The following is a 22381-nucleotide window of genomic DNA, read 5'->3' on the forward strand; positions in this document are numbered from 1 at the left end:
TGTTTAGCTGTCCTGTTCATGATTACAAAAACTGATTAAAGTTTTCCATTCTTTATGTAGAACTGTCAAAATTTTTCAGCTCGCGCTTCGCGCTCGCATTATTTGATTGTTGAAATATATAACGTCTTCATGGCTAACTGTATGCAGTCTTTAACAGGACTGGTAGGCCTACCTTTCCGATCAGTTCAAAACGTTTATCAAAATGTCTACTCGCGCTTCGCGTTCGCAGTAATTATTGAAGGCACATCTTTTTTTCCGAATGTTCAAACTTTAGGAAAAAATACATACAATTTCAAAAAAAAAATGCTCGCGCTTCGCGCAGGCACTATAAAATAAGGATTATGATATTATGCATTTATGTTGATTTAAAGAATAAAGCTAAAAAGTGACTTATAAGACTACCTCCTTCAAAGAAACAAACGGGAAAAAAAGCCATCTTCGAGCGGCCGATCGGGGAAAATATGGCTGAAAAAAGAATCTGGGCCCCCTTATTGTTGAAGGCTGGATCCGCCCCTGATTCATGTGCCTATGAAATAAGATAATTTAACATGCATTTAAGGCACTTATGATTGCCTGGGGGAGGGAAGGGCCGCCATTTTTCCGAAAAGTACACAGGGGCGCCAAAATCAGGTCGAATTTGGGCCCCCCTCCCTGCGAAATCCTGGATCCGCGCCTGTATATATATATATATGTATTAAATACAACACTGGCGTACAGATTGGGGACATGGACCCCCTGGAAAGGGGAAAGAAACGCAAAGAAAGAAGTGTGAACTATCATCATCTGGATATTATGTCAAAATATATCACGAAATAGGGGTTTGTAATAAAAAGGTGTCGACATTTTTCCTCGCTCGCTTCGCTCACTCGCATTGAAAAAAAAATAAATTTTACGTCATATCCTGCCCCCTCAAATTTTTTGCCGCATTACGCCACTGCAAAGCATACAGATTTATGAACCAAACGCTATTTTCGCCCTCTGCGTTTTTTGCAAGACAACCGTAATCCTATCATGCCGATCTATGAGAGCACGTACCCCTACCGACAATAATAAATCTTTTTTGTTTTTACAGGGTTCAAGATTTCACAAACAGGCAAACAAATTGATTTTTTAAACATAGATTTACACATGTTTCATCTTTAAAAGCTCAGTATTAAACCAGTATGCTTTTTATTAATAAAAAGTGAATGCTCAAATCGTTATTTTGTATTCATTATGTATTATTGTTTATGATATGGATTATTTTGTATATTGCATTTGTAAACACATTTCTTATTGTATTATTTTAAAGGGCAGTTGTGAAAGCAAGCAAACAAACAAATAAACACACTACCACCACCAATGCATGATGCCTTATTAAAAAGTTCACTCCATTACAACACATCTAAAAAATACCCAATCAATACAAAATTATAAGACCCTATGCAGGTAAGTCAGGGCGGATTAAGGTTTATCCAAAAGAAGGGAGGGGCGCACATTTCCCCAAGGGAAATTTGAGAAGCAAAAAAAAAGTTTTCGCAAAAAAATGGAGACCATTTTGGCCTGTGTAAAATTTTACAAGCAAAAAAAAGGTCGTTACTTGTGTATGAACGTAATTATGAACGGCATATTCCCATTTAAAATATTTATAATGACTCTCAAGACGGGGGGGGGGGGGGGTGGCAAGGGCCGGAGATGCCACCCCCTTGGATCCGCTAGTGAGGTAAGATTCATTTGAGAATAATCATTTCTTAATGATACGTAAGATTGTTTTCCTTATCAGTTAAACCTTCCTTTTTGTAATTCATAAAAAACGATAAAAATTGAAAGAAAAAAAGATCACCTTTCTTTTTTAAATCTACACCTGTAGACAAAAAAGCTTGAGATACAAAAAAAAAAATTGGCAATCTGACTATCATCAACTAATCGAAACATCTTGTTTGTCAAGGGGAAATTGATTTTTTTTAAATCCATTATCAGATTTTCCCACAGCGCAGTTATAATTGAACAATAGTACAGAATAAATGGAGGAATGTCTCTGGACAATTTGGTGAATCTAATTTCTTGATTTTGAAAGGAAATAAGCTATTGATACAAATACATGTACATGTATCTTTATGGCAGGGGCCGCGGAAAGGGTTTTGGAAAGGGAGGGGGTGCTGACCATGTAAAAATCATAATCAAATGGTAATTTTTATGTTTTTTTACACGGTTTCTGAATCTTTTTCACATTTAACAAATCTCGACTGTATATACGTACGACTAAGATACAGTAGATGTCAGTCAAAAGGATCTGCCTATCTATCAACTGGAGAGCGTTTCATCAACATTTTTGTCCTACAAATTGTCTGATCTGACATCCTTCCTTGATTTTGATTGGCTGTGAGGCACTGTTACTATGGTAACCTTCGGAAAAATATGGGACTTGTCAGATAAAACATCCGACAAGTCATTTCTTAACATCATAGAAGAAATCGTAGAAATCACAAACTTGACAAAATCCCTTATCGAAGCAAAGTGGGTAATAAAGTGAGTGCGATTTTTAAGTCGTACTTAATATTTCGCCATTTGAGAAGAAGGTATAATAGTGTTAAAGATGTGGGGCTTGGGGGCCATGGATCCTATTAAGTTTCACCACCAAGAAGGAAGGCGAAAAAAAAAGAATATAAAAAGACAATGTGAAATATGATAATCATTCAAATGTCATGTCAACATCTATTAGATTTGGGAGAACTATATTGTGTCAGTCGTTTCCCAAACATGAACACCGATGTTCACATCAATGCTAACTCTATATATGAACTCAGCAACACTCGAGTGATGGAAATATAACCAATAACAAAATTGTTTGAATGATGAATTTGACCTTTTAAAAACGAAAGATGCTTTATACCCGCTGAGAATATAACAGCAAAGAGAGAGTGCCTTTAAACTTCCAGACTTGAAAGGGTTTCAAAGTCTAACAGGTGCTAGTTTTAGCATTGTATACACACCTGTTCTATTCTCCAACACTGGGTGAGGGGGTAATGTCACCCTTCTTGCAGTCATCATCGCTATATAGCTTTTGATCAAACTACGTGGATGAAGAGGTGGGGGTGGGTACCCGCTTAGTATTATGAACTTTAATTAGGTTATAGGTGAGTGACTTAACATGCAAGGATATAATCTGGGGCCCAAATAGTAACTGAACGTGCATGTGTTTTTTGATGTCATTTTTCAGATCGGATATCTACAATGTAGTTATGAAATAATAATGATTATTAAAGATATTGTTTAACTTTGTGAGCAGCCGATTTAAAAAAAAAATCTCAAACCAAGATGAAACGTGTGTACAAGTGCATGTATAAACCCTGAAAACAACCAATATTGAGAATGAAAAGCTAAAACTACAAGGCAAACCCCGATTTTGTAAATAGGTGTCTTATAGACACCTAAATGGTACACATAAGTGTATGGGATTAAATTAAGATGGTGCTTCCGGTCACTTTATATTTCAATTTTTGAAGCTTTAAATAATTATTTTCGAACGCAATTTTTTCTGGGCTTCATTTTTGTAACATATCACAGACACAGGTGACAAGTGCGACCTTCTAGCTCAGATTTTTTAAAAGTCAAACCAATGTTAACCAATCACTTTAATACTTCTTATTTATCAGTGGTGCTCACTAAAGAATAAGCTGTTCTCCCAGCTAACCCTGAACAACAAGATGTCATTACTAGCAGAGAAGAAGGCAAAAGGACCAAGTGTTTGATTGGCCGGGGATCGAACCTACGACCTCCGTTCACGAGGTGGGCACTCAACCAGTGAGCCACTATGCGCGCCATCTACTATATTTGTCATTTTTATTTGTTTTTGTTGATGTTTCATTTTTATGTTTTGATTTGTATTGTTTCTTTGTCTGCATAATTATGATTATGTTGTACAATTTTTTGAAAATAAATACTAAATTATATTTATATAAAAATATGTTTGGAATTTATATACGAATCATAAATTGTATGAATCATGATTAAAACTTCGATAAAACAACTTTCTCTTTCTGGTTCAAAATGTTTTCAACATTCATAGTTCCTTTAATATACTGGAGCGTAAGTAAACTGCTGCGCCCAAAAGTCTAAAGGTGGACCATGAGACAGGCTGAGTCATATTGCTGGTTCATGTTCCATCATCAAATGATATGATTTGCAACCGTTTGTTTAGTGCTTTACACATTATCTGTGTGTCAACAGTAATATGACAATATAGTAGTGCAAGAAAGTAATTAATCACTGATCCACAGTTATGATGCATTAATTGCTCAAAATGCTAGTTGGGGCTATACATTAATGGGTATGTAATTATTATGCATACGTGAATGTGCTAACAACATATGCATGTAAAATCGTGTATGACTTAAGATTTTAACCCCAAAATGTCATCTCTATAACTTGATGTTCGTATGCCTATATTTCTATCCTGAAACGTTAGAAAGTTAAATGTCCCCTACATGATTTTCTGTGTTTTTTTAATGTTTTTGAATTAAAATATGTATAATTATGTATTCCTAGCTTTGCTTAAATTTCGTATTTATCCAATGAACATTAGTATTGTGGTGCATCATTAACAGTCAGAATCAACTCCTAGGAAGTTCAATATGGCAGTAAAAATGAACACCAGATTTTACCATGCTTATAAATTTTCCGGACATAATCCAATTAACTTCAATTGACTTTATCAGCAAACTAATAAAATAGTAGTTTTCAGCAAAATTTCGACCACCCAAAGCCACATTCTCGTGTTTGGCCCTCAAAAATTGAGCGAAACTTAGGGGGTACAGTCCTGTGCGTTCTATAGTGATGCCGGTGAATTAAACGTCTGAAGGGGGTCAGAACAATATAGCCTCAGTCCTATATATAACATGTACAATACGAAAGAAAGAGGAAAAAAGGGAGAAAAAAGGGAGAATTATTTAGTTTTTACTTGTAATAATCATGATAATCGCGAACAACTAGACATATAGTAAAAATCTGTGAGGGCGCGAAGCGAGTGAGCAATAAAAAAATAATTTGAAAAAAAGATATTTTCATAAAAATTTCGGTATAATATTAAAAAAAATAATGATATATATATCATATTAATTTCACCCATATTCCATTCCATCCCTACATTTTGTCTCTTTTTTCATTCTGGTGGTGAATATTTGGGGTCCATGGTCCATACGCCCCCCCCCCCCATCAGTGTAGACTGAATTCGATTTGACTGTAACGACTGTAGCATTAGTAAGGGGAGAGAAAGAGAGAGAGTCACAGACAGATATGAGAGAAAGAAACAGATATAGAAGGGAGAGGGGGGGGGGGGGGCAGAGAGAGAGAGAGAAGGGGAGATCTGGAGACAGAGGGTTACATGGTGGTTTGGCCCATACCCAAATTGATAAGTTGACGGCTGTTATGAACAAACACAATTGAATGAAAATGGACTTAAGACCTTTTGGCATTCAATGACTGATTCACAAGACTCTCCACACAATACAGACAGTAACATACTCAGTATTCCTTCTCAGTAGCTAGCCTCCAATACCGCGAACGACCATATTCTACAAAATCTGGAAACTTATTAAGGATCTATTCAATTTGAAAAAAAACCGGGTAAGTAGCCTAATGTTATTTTGATCACTATAGGAGCTCCGGTTGTTGAAGTCTTTTACTAACTCTGGCATTTCATTTTACTAACATCTTTTTAATCAAGATTTTTGTGTGACCGATTCGTAGGGTCATACAGCCTATCGGTTTTACCATGGTCCATGGTTTTACAAACAATAATGTAGTCTTTTATTGTCGCATAAAATATTAAACTAAATAGCTTGTGGATTTAATCGAACTTTACTCGAATAAAACGGAAGAAATAAAACTTAGAGTTTTGATATTTGAATGGAATCAAACATGTCTCTGTTTAATATGGGTTTTTCTTTATTTTGTTATTATGATATGTGGTAATGATGGATTTTGCTTGAATGGATATTCATCACTGTTAATTCGGTTATTACCAATGAAAGTAAATCATTCATTAATTCTGTTTCTGTTTCTGTTGTGGCAACTCCCGCAGGAACTCGGCAGGACAGCATTTTTTTTTGCTGGTAATTGCAATGTGCTTGTGAATAGAGGATCCTGGACTGTATATTTTTCTACTTTTGCAAACATTTTTTTTGTTCGTTTGACTTCGGTGGAGGGACCATGGAGCTATATGCCGGGACCATTCACTAGCCAGTCGTTTCTTTAAACAATCACTTTTTAATGCATATCTAAACGCAAACTTCACTTTAGATTGCAAATGAGATTTCAGTTCGATTTCTAAATGAAAGTATTTGCCTTTTTCCCCACTCGATCACTTCGTTCTCTCGTTTGCATAATTATACAGTGGTGCTAAAATCCTAGTGAACGCCACCACGAAATGCACTCCTTTGCTGAGTGTTGAATGCTCAATTTTATACCATTTTTACGAAGTAAGAATGCTCGTCTTTAAAATTTATCTGATTTATATTACTTTGTATTATGTTTTGAATTAAAATGGAATAAAGAATTGAATTTGAATGTAGACAACAATACTACAATGTTTGGCAAGCCTCGAGAAACAAACTTTATTGAATGTCATATTTTATCACCTAACTTCACGATTTAATACCGAAAAGAGCGCAGAACCTGAATACTTGAATAATTATTTTGTGGTGTGGTTCACTTACTGGTTTAAGTTTTTTTTATTTTAATCAATATTATTATAGATGTTGATGATAGAAGATATCGATTATAATTATATAAAACGCTCTCCAAAGTGCATGATACAACATTTCTATATTATCGGATGGAACATTAAAAATATATCATATTCTATACATTGAATTAAATGGCGCTGCAAATAAATGTATAGATTTCATGTCCATATCACTATTTGAATAAACTGGCAAATGAGCGAAACTTTAACATTTTTAATTTTTGATAAATTTACATCGGATTTCGATGATTTTTTTTCAGGGTAAAGCTTGTTTGGTTAAGCATATGATATTCTTTTCTCAAATTCAAATCATTCAAGAAAAAAAAATCAAATTATTGAAGGGTTAACTTGACCTTTAAACCACGGCTGGGTACGTGCAATCATAGACAGGATAACAGGGTGCAGGAGGTTTAGTCCTCCTTCATGGATCAAGTCTGTGATGAAAATAAAGCGCGGGAAATATTGACACGTTCTCCTCATTTGCGGTTTTCCGTTAGATCTATTCAGAGTCATTTGGGCTACTTCCAGATATTCTATAAGCTCCGTCATTTTAATGAAAAACATAACTTTTCATTGTATGAGAACACACCCGTTTGGTCTTGTACATCCGAGCTGTTTATAGGAATACAACGTTTTTCACATCATGTATGCTTAGACTTGAAAGGATATTTTAAGCAATTCTCGTGCGCGTAGACGGGGGGGGGGGTGGTGGGGGCGGTCGCCCCCCAAAAAAGTCCCCAAAAAGAAAAAAGGGGGAAAAAGAGAGGAAGAAAGGAAAAGCGAAGGGAGGAAAGGTAGCTTTGTCTGCTTTACCCACGCGTTATTACAATGTTTTGTAGGGGTAGTAGTATTATTTAAAAAAAGACATATTTTTACTGGGTGAAACTTTGGAAATTTGGTCTTAGATTCGAAGTTTTTCAGTTACTTTTTTTTAATAGCCGGGTCTGGAGGAAAGAGTAGGTTTTAAAACTCGTGTTATTCCACGAGAATAAGAATATAAGGTCTTATGTTAGAAGATTTTTTTTCGTAACTGTTTTAGGTCTGGAATAAAGACAACACTCTAAACCTCTTTTAAAACAGGTTCTTAGGTTGAAGGTTTGTTTGGTCTTAGACTTTGATTTTTTTTAATTCTTACTATTAGCTTTTTTTTGAAGAAAAAATGGTCGGGCTGAAAGACTACGCTATATCCAGCATTAATAAAATTATGGGGTCTTTATTCTGTTTTTAAACTGTTATTCATAATGTTTAAATAACAGGTAACCGGGTCTGGAGAAAAGACTACGCTTGATTCCCAATTTACTCTTAGTGCATATATTCACAATATACACCGTATAAGTTGAAACAACAACAAAGACATTAATTCCACCAGTTTTAATTAACTGGGTCTGGAGAAAAGACTAAGCTCGATTCCCATTTTTTTCCACAGGGTTATCATTATCGTATCTTAGTTTGGACTTATATTATAAATTTTGAAATAACTGGGTCAGGAAAAAGACTTTGACTTATTAAAATTCTTGAAACAACCGGGTCTGGAAAAAAGACTTTGGACTTATATCACAATTTTTTAAACAACCGGGTCTGGAAAAAAAGACTTTGGACTTTTATTATATTTTTTTAAACAGCCGGGTCTGGAAAAAAGACTTTGGATTTATATTATAATTTTTGAAACAACCGGGTCTGGAAGAAAGACTTTGGACTTGTACTTTGATGTTTTATTAACCAGGGGGTGTTTCACAAAGATTTAAGTATGACTTAGAGTCGCACTTAAATGTCTTGTTGCGCGCAGTATAAAAGGCATGACAGCATTGGTCAGATCATGCCAAGAGGACGCGCACTACTGCGTATTGATCAATAAGATTGCGCGTTGCATATAATGTACGGTCGACATTTAAGTGCGACCTAAGTCAAACTTAAATCTTTGTGAAAACACCCCCCCCCCGGTCTGAAAAAAAGATTTTGCACTTTTGTGCTATATGAACGCATCACTATAGGATTTTAGTTTAGAACGGATTCGCCAAAAATCCCTTCAAATTTATTACATTTGTGGGCGATCAAAAATTATTACATTTGTGGGTAAAGTGTTATTACATTTGTAGGCGTTATTAAATTTGTGGGTAAAGTGTTATTACATTTGTGGGTGCAACAGACACCCCCTAAATTTTTTGGCTTCCGCCGCCAATGGGTAGTAGTAATGTAGTTGGTGTTCGTTCGACCTCGGGGCGCCGAATTGATTTCGACATATGGGCCTCGAAATGATGTTCAACGGGGGGGGGGGGGGGGGGCACCGAATTAATGTTCAACCTAGGGGAGGGGGGGGGCGCCGAATTTATGTTTTACCTATAGGGGTGCCCAATTGATGTTTGTCCTGGGGCGCCAAATTCATGTTAACCTTAGGGAGGGGGCGCTAAATTCATATTCGAACTTTGGAGCGCCAATTCGATGTTTGTCCTGTGACGCCAAATTCCTGTTCAACCTTATGAGGGGGCGCCAAATTCATATTCGACTTTTCGAGCTCCAATTTGATATCATTATTATTAGAATGTCCGATCGGGAAACACATAGATGAAAATATCTCCCCCTCCCTGTTGGCGAAAGCTGGATCTGCCCCTGGTAAAGAAATTTCAGCTCCCGCACACATAATTTTAGTAGGGCCTACCACTCTGATGAGAAGTTAAATCAAATTGATACGCCAAAGTGCTTAAAATTCTAAGCCTTTGCATTTGGCAAGTTGTATTACAACATATATATGGAGATCTTTTTGATGAACACATTAAAAAAAGTGGTCTTCGATTGCCCTTTTTGACGTAAATTATGAAATAAGATTATTCAACATCCATTTAAGGCACCTATGATTGCCGGGGGGGGGGGGGGGGTTCCGAAAAAGTTCACAGGGGCGCCAATATAAGGTCGGGCCCAATATTGATAGTCTATTTTCGTTTCATGTTCTCCTTCATAGACGCAATGACCAGTCATCACAGTGTAATTGCTAGTAGCAGTAAAAAGAAAAAGAAGTCTGGCCGAGCAGCTGCCCGTAGGACAACTAACGTCTTCTCCATGTTTGAGACAGCGCAGATCAAAGAATTCAAAGAAGCCTTTAGTATCATCGATCAGAATAGAGATGGATTCATTGATCGTGATGATCTTCATGACATGTTAGCATCACTCGGTAAGTTTTTTTTAATCAGCAATATTTGATAAAGAAAAACGGAGTTCTTCACAGGAATGATTTGTAAACATTTCAACCTTCTAGATATTCTTAGTTGTTACTGTTTGTACATTTACTTTATTTTTTAATTTCAATTTCAATACATTTGGTGATAACATCCATAAAAACATTATATAGTCATATTAACATAGAAAACAACAACAACAACAACTGCACATTAGATTGAATATTTGAAGGACAACAAGCTACAACAAGCATTGTGATCAGCTGAACCTATGACGTAATGAATCAAGTTTTCGTAACAATAAAAACAAAGAATCGCTACACTAGACTAAATGAAATAAGTCTATTGGACAGACATGATCATTATAATACATCCAATTTATCAAAAATAATTGGTATGGGTAAGGTAAGGAACATGGGTTGTAGTATAATTGTTATCGTCTTCAAAATTATCCGACCAATGGTAGGACAGTAACTATCGCAGCGCCGCCACTAGCCAATGTCATCGTTACTATCATGAAAATCATTATCATCGTATGAATATTAATTTTGTGATATGACAGGCAAGGACCCGACTGAGAAGCAACTTGATACGATGATCAATGAGGCTCCTGGACCTATCAACTTCACCATGTTCTTAACTCTCTTTGGTGAGAAGCTACAAGGTACAGACCCTGAGAATGTTATCCTTGATGCTTTTGGTTACCTGGATGGAGAAGGAACTGGTATGTCTATAGTCGTTTTATACCTTAGCCCATACCATGTGAAAGGAAACGAAGAATTTATGCTAGTAAAGTTTGAAATGGGGAAAATATACCAGAGTGGCTCCATTCTCTGTCAGAATGTCTTAAAGGGGCAATCTATCCCATTAAAAAAATGATCTTGATAAAAAGAGAAAATCAGAAGGCTTAAAACCCAGAAAGTCTATACAGGTCTAATATTTTGAATTAAAGTTTCCCCTATTTTCACAAAAAAAGGTATTTTGCACAAAGCAGATGATACCTGCGGAGCGTTGTGGCCCAGTGGATTAGTCTCCGGACTTTGAAACAGAGGGTCGTGGGTTCAAATCCAAGCCATGGCGTAGTTTTCTTCAGCAATAAATTTATCCACATTGTGCTGCACTCGACCCATGCAGATGAGGTGAACGGGTACCTGGCAGGAATTCACTCCTTGAAATGCCGAGCGCTGGAAATGCTGCTTGACCTTCAGCCGGGGTAATAATATCCAAGTCCTTTGGAAGCGCATTGAGACGTTATTCATCAGGGGCCGCGGAACCGGGGGGGGGGGGGGAGATGGCATCGGCCCCACTTTTTTCCAAAACCGTGTACAAAAGTGTAAAAATGACCATATGATTGTGATTTCTAGCATGGTCAGCACACCCCCCCCACTTTGAAAACCGTTCCGCGGCCCAGTTATGCGCTATACAAGAACTGACTATCATTATTATCTGCAAATGGGAGAGCCAGTGATATCATGGATATTATGTACCCAAAACCTTTTTTTTTCTAGATTCGATTTGACCAACGATCATATTCATTGAAGCATAATGGTAATTCCATATGTTCAGGAATGAATCAAACCTTTCTTAATCTTTTTGCATGTGTGTGTGCCTGTGGATATGTGTAAGAGGGGGGGGGGGTCAGTGTTAAACTATCTCCTGCTCATATTCTTAAAATCTTGCTAGTGAAATGTATAACGTGATGATATTAAAGAACTAGACTTTTTTCTTGTCTTTCTTTCTAAGGTAAGATATCAGAGGATGTATTTCGTGAGATGATGATGACGATGGGGAGAAGGTTTAGCGAAGAAGAGATGGAGGAGATAACACGTGGTGCACCAATCAAAAACGGTCTCCTTGACTACCGTGAGTTCACACGTACTCTCAAGCATGGATCATCTCGAAAAGGGGACAGAGAGGGCGGCAAACACAAGACTTAATTTCAATAGTGAACAGCCGATACTGTCAGCCGAAAATAATTAAACCTTATGGATTTAAATATACAGCTAAGAGATTTGAATTCAAATCTTTTTATATTTAAAAGTTAATTCTTAATATGAAAAATAGATCCAGTATTTGGCTGGTCACTATTCACGACCGATTTTGATTTATTTTAAATCATGTATTTGTATTTTTAGAATACTACGGCGCTGGAGACATCGCCTGTTCAAACGGTAACAAGTGCGTGTGTGTCTGGGGTGTGCGTAATAGACTTTGCAAAAGTGATGTCTATTACGTGTTTCATAAAATAGTGATGTTTATCCTTGTTTGATCAACCATCCTCATTTTAAAACTGTGATAGAACTAGTTTTTATTACAAGACATTAGCAAATTTTATACTATTGGCTAAACGCAATGACTAGTCATGTGGTGTATATCGTCCAGTCATGTGATAGATCCATCATCATCTTTTGTTGTTGTTGTTTGTTTTTTAACGCGCCCTCATTTAAAAAGAATATATGCGCCAATCAAATTTATTTTATCTTATTAAAAATGTTTTCATTTTACTATTTTCAGTAGATAAGGCCTTATATTTTAAGATTTGAGAAGTATAAGGCCGTTAATTGGAAAGAAGAGATTTTGCAAGCGCACGCAAGCTTATAACATGATTGCTTTGTAAATGAAATAAATTTTGCGATAGATTTGAATGAAACTTCTTTTACAACATTTAATATCGTTCCCATTCCTTTATTTTGTGTTGATCATAGAATTGTTTATTTTAAGGTGTGGGGCAAAATGAAAGCAAATATTATTTTAAATTTACCAAAATATTTCGTTGAAACTTGCATATTCCTTTTTTTCACAATATTAGGTAAATTTTACTCAATCTTATTTTAGAGTGGTCAGAAGCCAGTCTTATGTTTCACCCTTTTAATTTCTTCCCCCCATCTTTATCATAGATTTTTTTTTTGAGGGGGGCGTGAACGTGGGCAATCGCCCCATATTTACGCCAGTGCGCCAAAAGATTGTTTACAAAAGTGGCTTGTGAAGTTTGGACCTCTTTGTGGCCTTGACTGAGAGACTTCCCAGTAACCAGACCATAATACCTGGCGATCGCTGAAACCAATTTAGAATAGTCAGAATCGGAAAATAATCATGATAATCTTCCGTTGCTGTGAAGCTCGTAACATGTCATTCTAAAGACAGTGCACGATCTTTCCACGATTTCTCCCGATTTCTCCCGATTTTTAACAAATCACATTTTGCATTGAATGTAAAAGTACAAGAAGTAAGACTATTTGTCTTCAAAGTTGTGCGTATAATGCTATAGAAATACTGTCTAAAATCTGAACTATGCCTTTGTGGTCAGTTATGAATTGAATTTGATTTTATTCCTACATGCATGGAGGCTCGGAACAGGCTGGATGTTGATATGAGTATTCATACCAATATTCTTATCGTTAAGAGTTTGAAGGTTTCAAAGTTTATGTCAAATGTTATTACATTTTCTTTGAAAATCTAGGCCCTGTTGCATAAAAAATATCATAAAGTTGCATAATTTTTTTCATGCAACAGGGCCCTGATGATCGCAAGGGATCGATTCGTATGCTTTGGGCTCTATATACGGGATTCCATGCAGGAACACTTCTTTATTGCACTGCCTTTAGCACTATATGGCCTTTTGCAGCGCACATATTTGGATTAATTGATAATTTTAAAAACATTTTTTACATCGATAATCTTATAAATAAAATCCTCTAAAAAATCTCTTAACATTGTATTGTTTTTTTGCTGAACCACGAATTTAAGGGCGGTATTTCATGAAGCGAGTATATTTCACCTACAATCGTTATAAACTTCTGAAATCCTTGTATTTTATTGGGTGAAAGTAAATTCAACAGTGAAACCTCTCCAACAAGAATGCTTCGTGAATATATCCTATGTTTTTTTTTCTCATTAATGTTTGATTAGGCCGTTCATTAATTTTGTTTTTCGTCCATTCTTTTATTACATAATTACTCAACCAAAATTTTACATCTATGACAAGAGTAGTTTTACTCCGATTTTAGATTTGTGGTGTCAGCTCAACATTTTGTGGTGTTATAGCCTTCGATTGTATACCCTCTACACTCTTTTGTGTTAATATGTCCATTATCTTAGGTGTATTTTTAACACCTCAGGCTATGGCCAACCAGGGATAAAATTTTATGTTAGTTTTGAAATCCCAGTTTTAGAGAAGAAAATTTTGCATAAAAAGTTGGTGAAGCAAGAAAACAAATTATGTTTATAAATGAAAATGAAGTTTACGTCGTCCGTTGTTTTGAAAAAAAAGAGAAAATCCCAATCTTTATTTTTGTGTGTGTGTTGACTTAGAAGGTTGATTATTGTATAGTCAAGTAATCATTTTTCTATGTGTGTGTTTGTGTGCAATCATCATTATCATTTATTTTCACGCTGCTTTAGCATTATGGTTTGAATACATAGCTTAGATGATAATGTAAATTTCAATTTCATTTCTTCATTTGCTGTGCGCTTAATAGTAATACTCAATTTTGATTTTTAGTACAGTAGGGGCCTATAAATCATCAGTTTGATCCCCTATTTCTTAGTGTGTAATCACTATGAAAGAGTTATTACCTTCTTGTAAATCTCAAACTACTCATGTCTTCTGAATCAACTATATAATTGATGCTGAAGACATCAGGTACAAATTACACTTTTTCGAAGTTTTGGTAAGTTAGGTTTAGATAACTTCTTCACTGATGCCCCATTAGCTGAGTGGTTTCTTTGGACATTGAATATGATCAATTTGACGATCATTTTGTTATGCAAGGCTAAAAGGCTTTCATTCCGCACTGACTGAAAAATTTCCTTGCACTTAATTAATTTTTACCAAAATCGTGGTCTAGTGGTTTATGACTCTCGTCTTTCAACCTGCATTGTACTGGACTACACCCAGGTGAGATGAATCGGTGCCCGGTAGAATTGATTCCAGGGGACCGTTTCATAAAGCTGTTCGTAAGTTAAGAGCGACTTTAAGAACGACTGGTGAACTTTTTTACGCGCTTAACCATCGTCAATGAATATACCATTTCCACAAGAAAGGTTCACCAGTCGTTCTTTAAGTCGGTCTTAACTTACGAACAGCTTTATGAAACACAGGCCTGGAATAATTTAGCGCCTATGATCGCTCAGCAACACAGCAAGTATTAAGCGCAGTATGCAATTACTAGTAGCTCCGCTGTATGAAATTGATCATAATATTATAAAATAATCTAGAAAGATACCTCTTTTTCTATTTAGCCATATATGGTTTGAGTGGTACAAGTCAGGTATCAATAAGAAATAAGGAGTTGTTATTTTATATTCTAGAAGTTATTGTATAGCGGTGTACTATCATTTTCCTTCTTTCTATTAACTCTGTATAAAATTATGCGTAATGAAACAAAGGTATTGACTGCTTACTTTTTAAAACACATTGTTGATGTATTTTTGTATGTATTTCGATTCGAAAATAAAATTCAATTAGTCTTCAAAACAGGCTTTGTTCATGTTATTTAATCCAATTGTTAATCGAACATTGTTTTATTATACCCCGAATTTCTAAGATAAAAATATTGTGGCGATAGACATATGAAAATATTCTGAAGCAATTTTATTTTTTATTTTTTTTTATTTATCACAATGAATATAATGATTAAATCATTAACTTTGTCCTTTACTATAATCATACAATCTTCAGAATCTACCAATCATTTTGTTTGAAAAATATGAAGGAATCAATCAATCATTCTATCTATCTATCCATCCATCCATCCATCCATCAATCAATCAATCAAATCTAATTAAACAATAAACCATGCACCAACCAACCAAGCAACGTACCAACCAAGTAACGAATCAAGCAAGCAAGCAAGCAACCAACCAATCAAATCTAATTAAACAATAAACCATCACCCACCCACCCACCAACCAACCAATCAAATCTCATTAAACAATAAACCATCACCCACCCACCCACCAACCAACCAATCAAATCTAATTAAACAATAAACCATCACCAACCTGCCAATCAAATGATTTGGGAGTTATTGACACTCTACAAAGTCTATCTAAACAACAAACCAAATCTCATTAAACAATAAACCATCACCAACCTGCCAATCAAATGATTTGGGAGTTATTAACACTCAACAAAGTCTATCTAAACAAGTTGATAAGGAATTAAAAGGATTATCAAACTTTATTTTGACTATTTAAGTCAGACACCCTTCACTTAATTCGACTCGTCCTCCAAGCATTCTTGATCGCAAATCTTCGTAAAGAATCGCCGTTTTCTCGAGGCCGCCGACGACTTCTCCGATTCTGAACAAAAAAGAATTAAAGATAGAATAATTCCTTAGTCGAGAATTAGTAAAAAAAAACCTTTACTTAAACACTGATCGTTTGCATGTACTTAAAATTATAAATTGGACTTCGTGTGAATTGTGATGAAGTATATAAATTCAACGATTTAAAATTTGAATTTGAATAAAAATAAATCGTTAAGATTCAAATTAAAAATTTCTATAAGAAAGAGGATATTTTATCATTCAACAATTACCCCGTCCTCTATTGTTTTGTCGTCTTCCCCGCTTATCAATCTCTGACCAAATAATGCTATATATTTTAGTCTTGACTTTACAATATTTTTATTTTCTTACCTTTCTGAGTCGGATTTTGGTGTCATCTCTCCTTGTCTCTTTTTGAATAGGAATCAGCTTGGTTTTACTACAAACTGGCTTTGGAGTCGGACCTAAACGGGGTACTGGAGAAACTTTCTGGATTGGGATCATGGGGATTGGGTTTCGAAGCTTGATGGCGTCATTAGTGACGTGAACAGGTTTGCTCTCATAAACCCTTGGCTGAAAGAGAGAAACGGATGTATAAAGTGTTTTGTTACGACGCCTTCAATAAATTCACATATTGTGATGAAAGAAATAAAGACACGGACATGAATATTTATATGGATTACAATAAACAGACTAATCTTATTATATGTGAATATAAAAAAAGATTTAGATAAAATACTTTTGAACAAACATTAATATCCACACATATATACATGTTAATATATATATATATATATTCCAGCATTCTAAATAGGCAAACTATAATTATTATATCAATTACAATAAATGGAGAATGAGTAAAGACCTACAAACATCATCGTCGAGATTCCTAAAATCCGCCAAAATCCGGGTATGAATTCAAAGCATTTCTCTTTCAATACCCCCACTTAAAATTGAAATACCTAAAATTTAGAGTTAACTTTTTCGATTCTCTCACTGACCTTGCACGTATAACCTTCAACTTTGACCTTGTCATTGACCTTGACGATGGCCTTTGTCGCATTGGAACCAACATCCCTTCCATGTGAGGTGTTTGAAGTCCATGTCTGGATTGCGGGACTCTTGGCTATGGTCTTTGGAGTGATCCTCGTCTTGGTTGGGACCACTTTGGTCTCATTTACGATCCAGGACCTAGCAGGGACTGTGGTGTCCAAAGTTTCATTTTCGAACCATATCTGAGCAGGGGGAGACCGCCCACTGGTCTCGTTTACATATTCGATCGTGGAAGAATGACAATACTGTGATCGCGATCGGAGAGAAGTTCAAATAAAACAGAATAGAAAGAAGTGCAATGATGACAACTACACTAACAATGATTGTGCAAATGATTAAAAGAAACAAATATGAAATAATAATGATAATAATAATAATGATAATACTAATGATAATAACAGTTATAATGATGATAATTTAATCATGAAAATAATTATAAAATAATTATGAAAATAAGAATAATGATGATGATGAACGAAAATTATAATGATAAAGAAAAATAATTTTGGTATTGATAGTAATACTTATTATCATAATTTCGATTATAATAATGATAACGGTAAAGATAATGAAGATAAAAAGTGACCAAAAAGACTAAAATCAACATAATAATAATAGTGAAAATTATTATATTTGAATATTTGCAAGTATCGGTTCATCTGCACATTATAAATCATCTAATAATGATAATAAGTCCTTTAAATAGCTTTTAATAAAAACTTTGCAAAACTTTCTCTAAATTTACAATCTGGACCAGATGGGGGGGGGGGTAATATATACCACGTGCAATTTCACTTAATTTACAGTTTATGTTTTCAGTCCGGTTTATGTTCTGTTATTTATTTACCATGTTTGTGTTCTGTTATTTATTTACCATGTTTGTGTTCTGTTATTTATTTACCATGTTTGTGTTCTGTTATTTATTTACCATGTTTATGTTCTGTTATTTATTTACCATGTTTGTGTTCTGTTATTTATTTACCATGTTTGTGTTCTGTTATTTATTTTAGCATCTTTATGTTTGGTATATTGTTGGAGGGTTTTCTTGTAAAATAGTTTTAAAAAAAATGAACCGGACCGCCCTCCAGTGTTTTTACCATTTGCGTTAAATAGAACATGAATTAATAATAATACTGATGATAACAATAGTTATAATAATGATAATGACAATAAATTATAAGAATAATTGTAATAAAAATGAAGATATATAACAAAATTATAATAATGACAATAAATTCGGTACTACTACTAATAATACTTCTTATAATTACGATTAAAATAATGATAAAGATAATGACGATAAAAAGGTGGCAAAGCCGTGCAAAGATCCACAGTAATAATAATGATTTTATTTGAATATTTACAAGTAATGATTCATCTACACATCAAGAAACTCGAAGTGATGGCCTACAGAATTAAATATTCTCATTTTGGTAGCCCAAATCTGAGAGCTATAGACCTACTGATCAACATTTTTTTCGCTTTCTAAAAGAAATATTACCTCTTGGGCTTCCACTAAATCCTGATAGAACGCTATTGATTGAGACATTGTAATGAAATGACCGATACGATACGAAATATGGCTAGATGATGATAATAATATCGAGCATCTGGCACGAACTGTGAATATAATCACGAATGAAGTAAGTAAACAAACCTACCTTATTTTATACCATCCAGTTGCTATGCGCATTGCGGGCAAAAATTTTGCTCATCTTTGATTGTGACGAAATAATGAAATCATCGCGACGCGCAGCTTCTGCTACTGCTCTCGTGGCTCTTTGTATTGCTAGCTCCTTTTTTGGTTTCTTACCTGTACCTTCTCTTCCAAATTCTTCTATGGCCACTCCTCTAATAATCCCATGCTACTTTTTTTTAACCCGTTTCTCTCTCTCTTTACCAGTGTTAATCCTTAGTTTGACTGCTACTCCTAAACTCTCTCTTAAAGGGGAAGTTCACCCTGACAAAAAGTTTATTGTAAAAATAGCAGAAAAAATAATAAAAAATATTGCCGAAGGTTTGAGAAAAATTCATCAAATAATTAAAAAGTTATTAGAATTTCAATTATTTGATTTGTGACGTCATATGCGAGCAGCATTCCTACATAGCGAATGGCAAAAAATCAATGAAATGTCATTTTCTCAGAAAATTGAAAATGGTTTTCACTGTAACTTTTGTATATCAATAGACAAATCATTTCACACCAAATCATGAAAAAAAAAACAAAATTAAGTCATCAGGAACCATACAAAATTTGAAATTCATACATTTTATATTACATAACACATGGGGCAGCTGCTCGTTTATGACGTCACAAATCCAAAATTTTGAACTCTAATAACTTTCTTACTCTTTACCGGATTTTCCTCAAACCTTCATCAATATTTTTTATTATTTTTCTGCTAATTTTACAACAAAGTTTTCTTCAGGGTGAACTTTCCCTTTAAAGGTCAATTAAAAAAAAATGAAACTATCATCAAAATAAAATCGGATGGAAATTAAGGTTTGTTTTAAAGTTTGGAATTTTCGGTAATTCTCTCTCTCTCTTATTTTCACAACATGGGTCACAGCAAATGAAAGCATCAATGGTGACACCTACTTATTGTTATAAGATGAAAACACACGTAGCATCAAAAGACATGCTCTTCAGCAGGTGTCTTATTTGTTGCAGAATTGACTATAAGGGAGTATCTTCATTGATTTACAGTAGGTTGCTGTCCAATATCATGCACCCTAATGCGGGGCGCCAAAGAGACGAAGAAAAGAGAGGAAAGGCAAAGGGGAGAAAAAAGGAGGAAAAGAAGAAGAGAAGGAGATGAATAGGCGAAAGAAAGAGAGAAGGAAAAAAAGAGGGAAGGGGGGGTGCACTGAATTGATGTTCCACCCAGAAGGTTCGACCGAGGGGGCGCCGATTGATGTTCGACAACTATTCGGCGCCCCCTAGGTCGAACATTAATTCGGTGCCCTCTATATATCGGACATCAATTCAGCGCTCCTAGGTCGAATATCAATTCGACACGCCCTATGTCTAACATCAATTCGGCACGCCCTTTCTTTCTTTTTTTTTTTCTTTCTTTCTTTCTTTCTTTCATTCTTTCTTTCTTTCTTTCTTTCATTCACTCTTTCGCTCTTTCTTTCCCCCTTTTTTGGGTTTCTCTTCTTCCTTTCCCTCATGTTTTCTCCCCTTTTCTTTTCCTCTCTTTTCTTAATATATTTTGGTGCCATCTTTTCGCCTTCCCGTGGGCCCGGAACCCGAGGCCCCAAGAATACGCGCATGGAAAGTGATGCGTTTGTATGCCAATCAAGTATTTATTGTAGGAAACACCAACATTTTCGACATTCCCTACTTATTCATCAGAAGTAAATGACAATAATCATATTCGTGATGATCGTAGTGCGTATTCTCAGACAGACGTTGATATGATAATTGACGGAAGATGCGCACCCTTCATAATAAACAACAACAATGACAATGGTAATGCGAGTTTTGAGATGATCAAAGTCAATTATCTTTAATAATTTTCTCTTTTTCATGTCGTTTTTGTCAATACAGGAATATAAAAGATCTCGTATATCATCATTGCATTTACTCAATAAACCTGCATTCAAAACATTATAATGGTTCCCAAATTTGAGTGATTTATATTCAACAATGATAGAAAAAAAAAAACAAATAAAACAATGAACACACACGAATATGCATCATATACTTTGACAGTAAAAATAAAAGCAAACGCATACAGTATACTGCATGTGCGTTTTGCCAGTGAATATATACCTACTCTACGAATTAAGCTCTATACCTGTTTTATTACAACAGTTCTGTGGTTCAAACTATTTTACAAAGTCAGGCTTTATAAGTCTTTCTTGTGCGTATATCTTACAATAATGAATAAAACATATTTATATACTTTAATATCGACACGCCTATAATTTATCACGAGAGTACTGTCTCTGAAGCTGACATGTGTTTTAAATCTACATCTACCTTTTTTGCATTTGTATATTCGCATACACTATTAATATAGTTGGGCGAAAATGCCCAACTTTTAACATGTTCAACTATCCTTGGGCAACTGTCCACACAACTACTGGTTAAAATCTGCCCAAATTGGGTAATAAGAAAGATAATAACTGGGTAATTATTTGCTCAATATTTGGATAATAATTGCCCAGAATACATATTTTTTTACCAACATACATTACCCAACACAGTGGGTAGTATGTTGCTAAACGTTTTAAGTGTGTTTTGTATTATTTTTACGAGTTTTGTCGTTAATTTGGTGATCAAGTTGTAGAAGTTTTCATATAAAGTCGTTGCTATGTCAGACAAACATGCAGGGCAAAGTGTAAAGGTCGTGAGAGGAAAGGCGGAATGTCGGCGCGGTTTTAAAATCGAAAGCCCTCTATAGTCTATTCGTATATAGTTTACGCTGTACACAATAATGACTTAATGTTTACAAATATTAAACATTTCAAAAACAATAGTCCTTAATATAGGTCTATTATTTCGATTTTTCTGGGACACGTGGATAAAGATCTGATAGTTATTCGAAAGCGCAGAGGTTGGTTTTCACTATAGTGAACATTTAGTGCGCGTGCACTAAACAAAATGTTCAAACTGACTCATATTCCGTTTAAAAAATCCAGAAGAATATAAAAACATGGTGTTGAATATCAGACCTTGACCGTTCTTCTTTGAGGGTTTTTCTTCGGATAAATAACTTGCAAATCGTTGATTTGGATCGTTTTGAAAGCACTCTATGACAACTTGATAATCATCGAGTCTGGTGATATACAATTATGTATAGGTCTAAACACTGAAATCCTAAAAGGGGAATCCAACCCAAGTCGATAGGTGAAACTTCAAACAATATTGGACAAACAACAAGAAAGTTGTGAATTTTCAAAAATGGCAAATATTGGTAGTCACTATACCAATTCAGACTTCGATTTGGCTGCATATGTGATATCTTGTGATGTAAGGCAAGGACTATTCTTCCATGTACTCAAATACATAAAATGGCTAAAATCATTTTTTCAAAAGATTTACTTCAAATCAAATTTTCTTTCATGAGAACATAAACAATATTCTACATGGGTTATTACTGTCCAGGGGATGGATACTTAGGAGAAAACCACAATACCTGATAATGAATTACATG

At 35.0% G+C, this 22381-nt stretch overlaps 1 protein-coding gene across 1 annotated transcript; it reads left to right on the top strand.

The window, feature by feature from the left end:
- The first annotated feature begins 5495 nt into the window (after positions 1-5495).
- Positions 5496-11831, top strand: LOC121430899 (myosin regulatory light chain 12A-like). The gene is made up of 4 exons (XM_041628326.1): positions 5496-5604; positions 9681-9890; positions 10457-10618; positions 11638-11831. Exons 2-4 carry the CDS (start codon positions 9686-9688, stop codon positions 11829-11831), a joined length of 561 nt encoding a protein of 186 aa, XP_041484260.1. The 5' UTR covers positions 5496-5604; positions 9681-9685.
- Positions 11832-22381: the final 10550 nt, after the last annotated feature.

The sequence above is a fragment of the Lytechinus variegatus genome, chromosome 17 (assembly GCF_018143015.1).
Source record: "Lytechinus variegatus isolate NC3 chromosome 17, Lvar_3.0, whole genome shotgun sequence".
NCBI lineage: Eukaryota > Metazoa > Echinodermata > Echinoidea > Temnopleuroida > Toxopneustidae > Lytechinus > Lytechinus variegatus.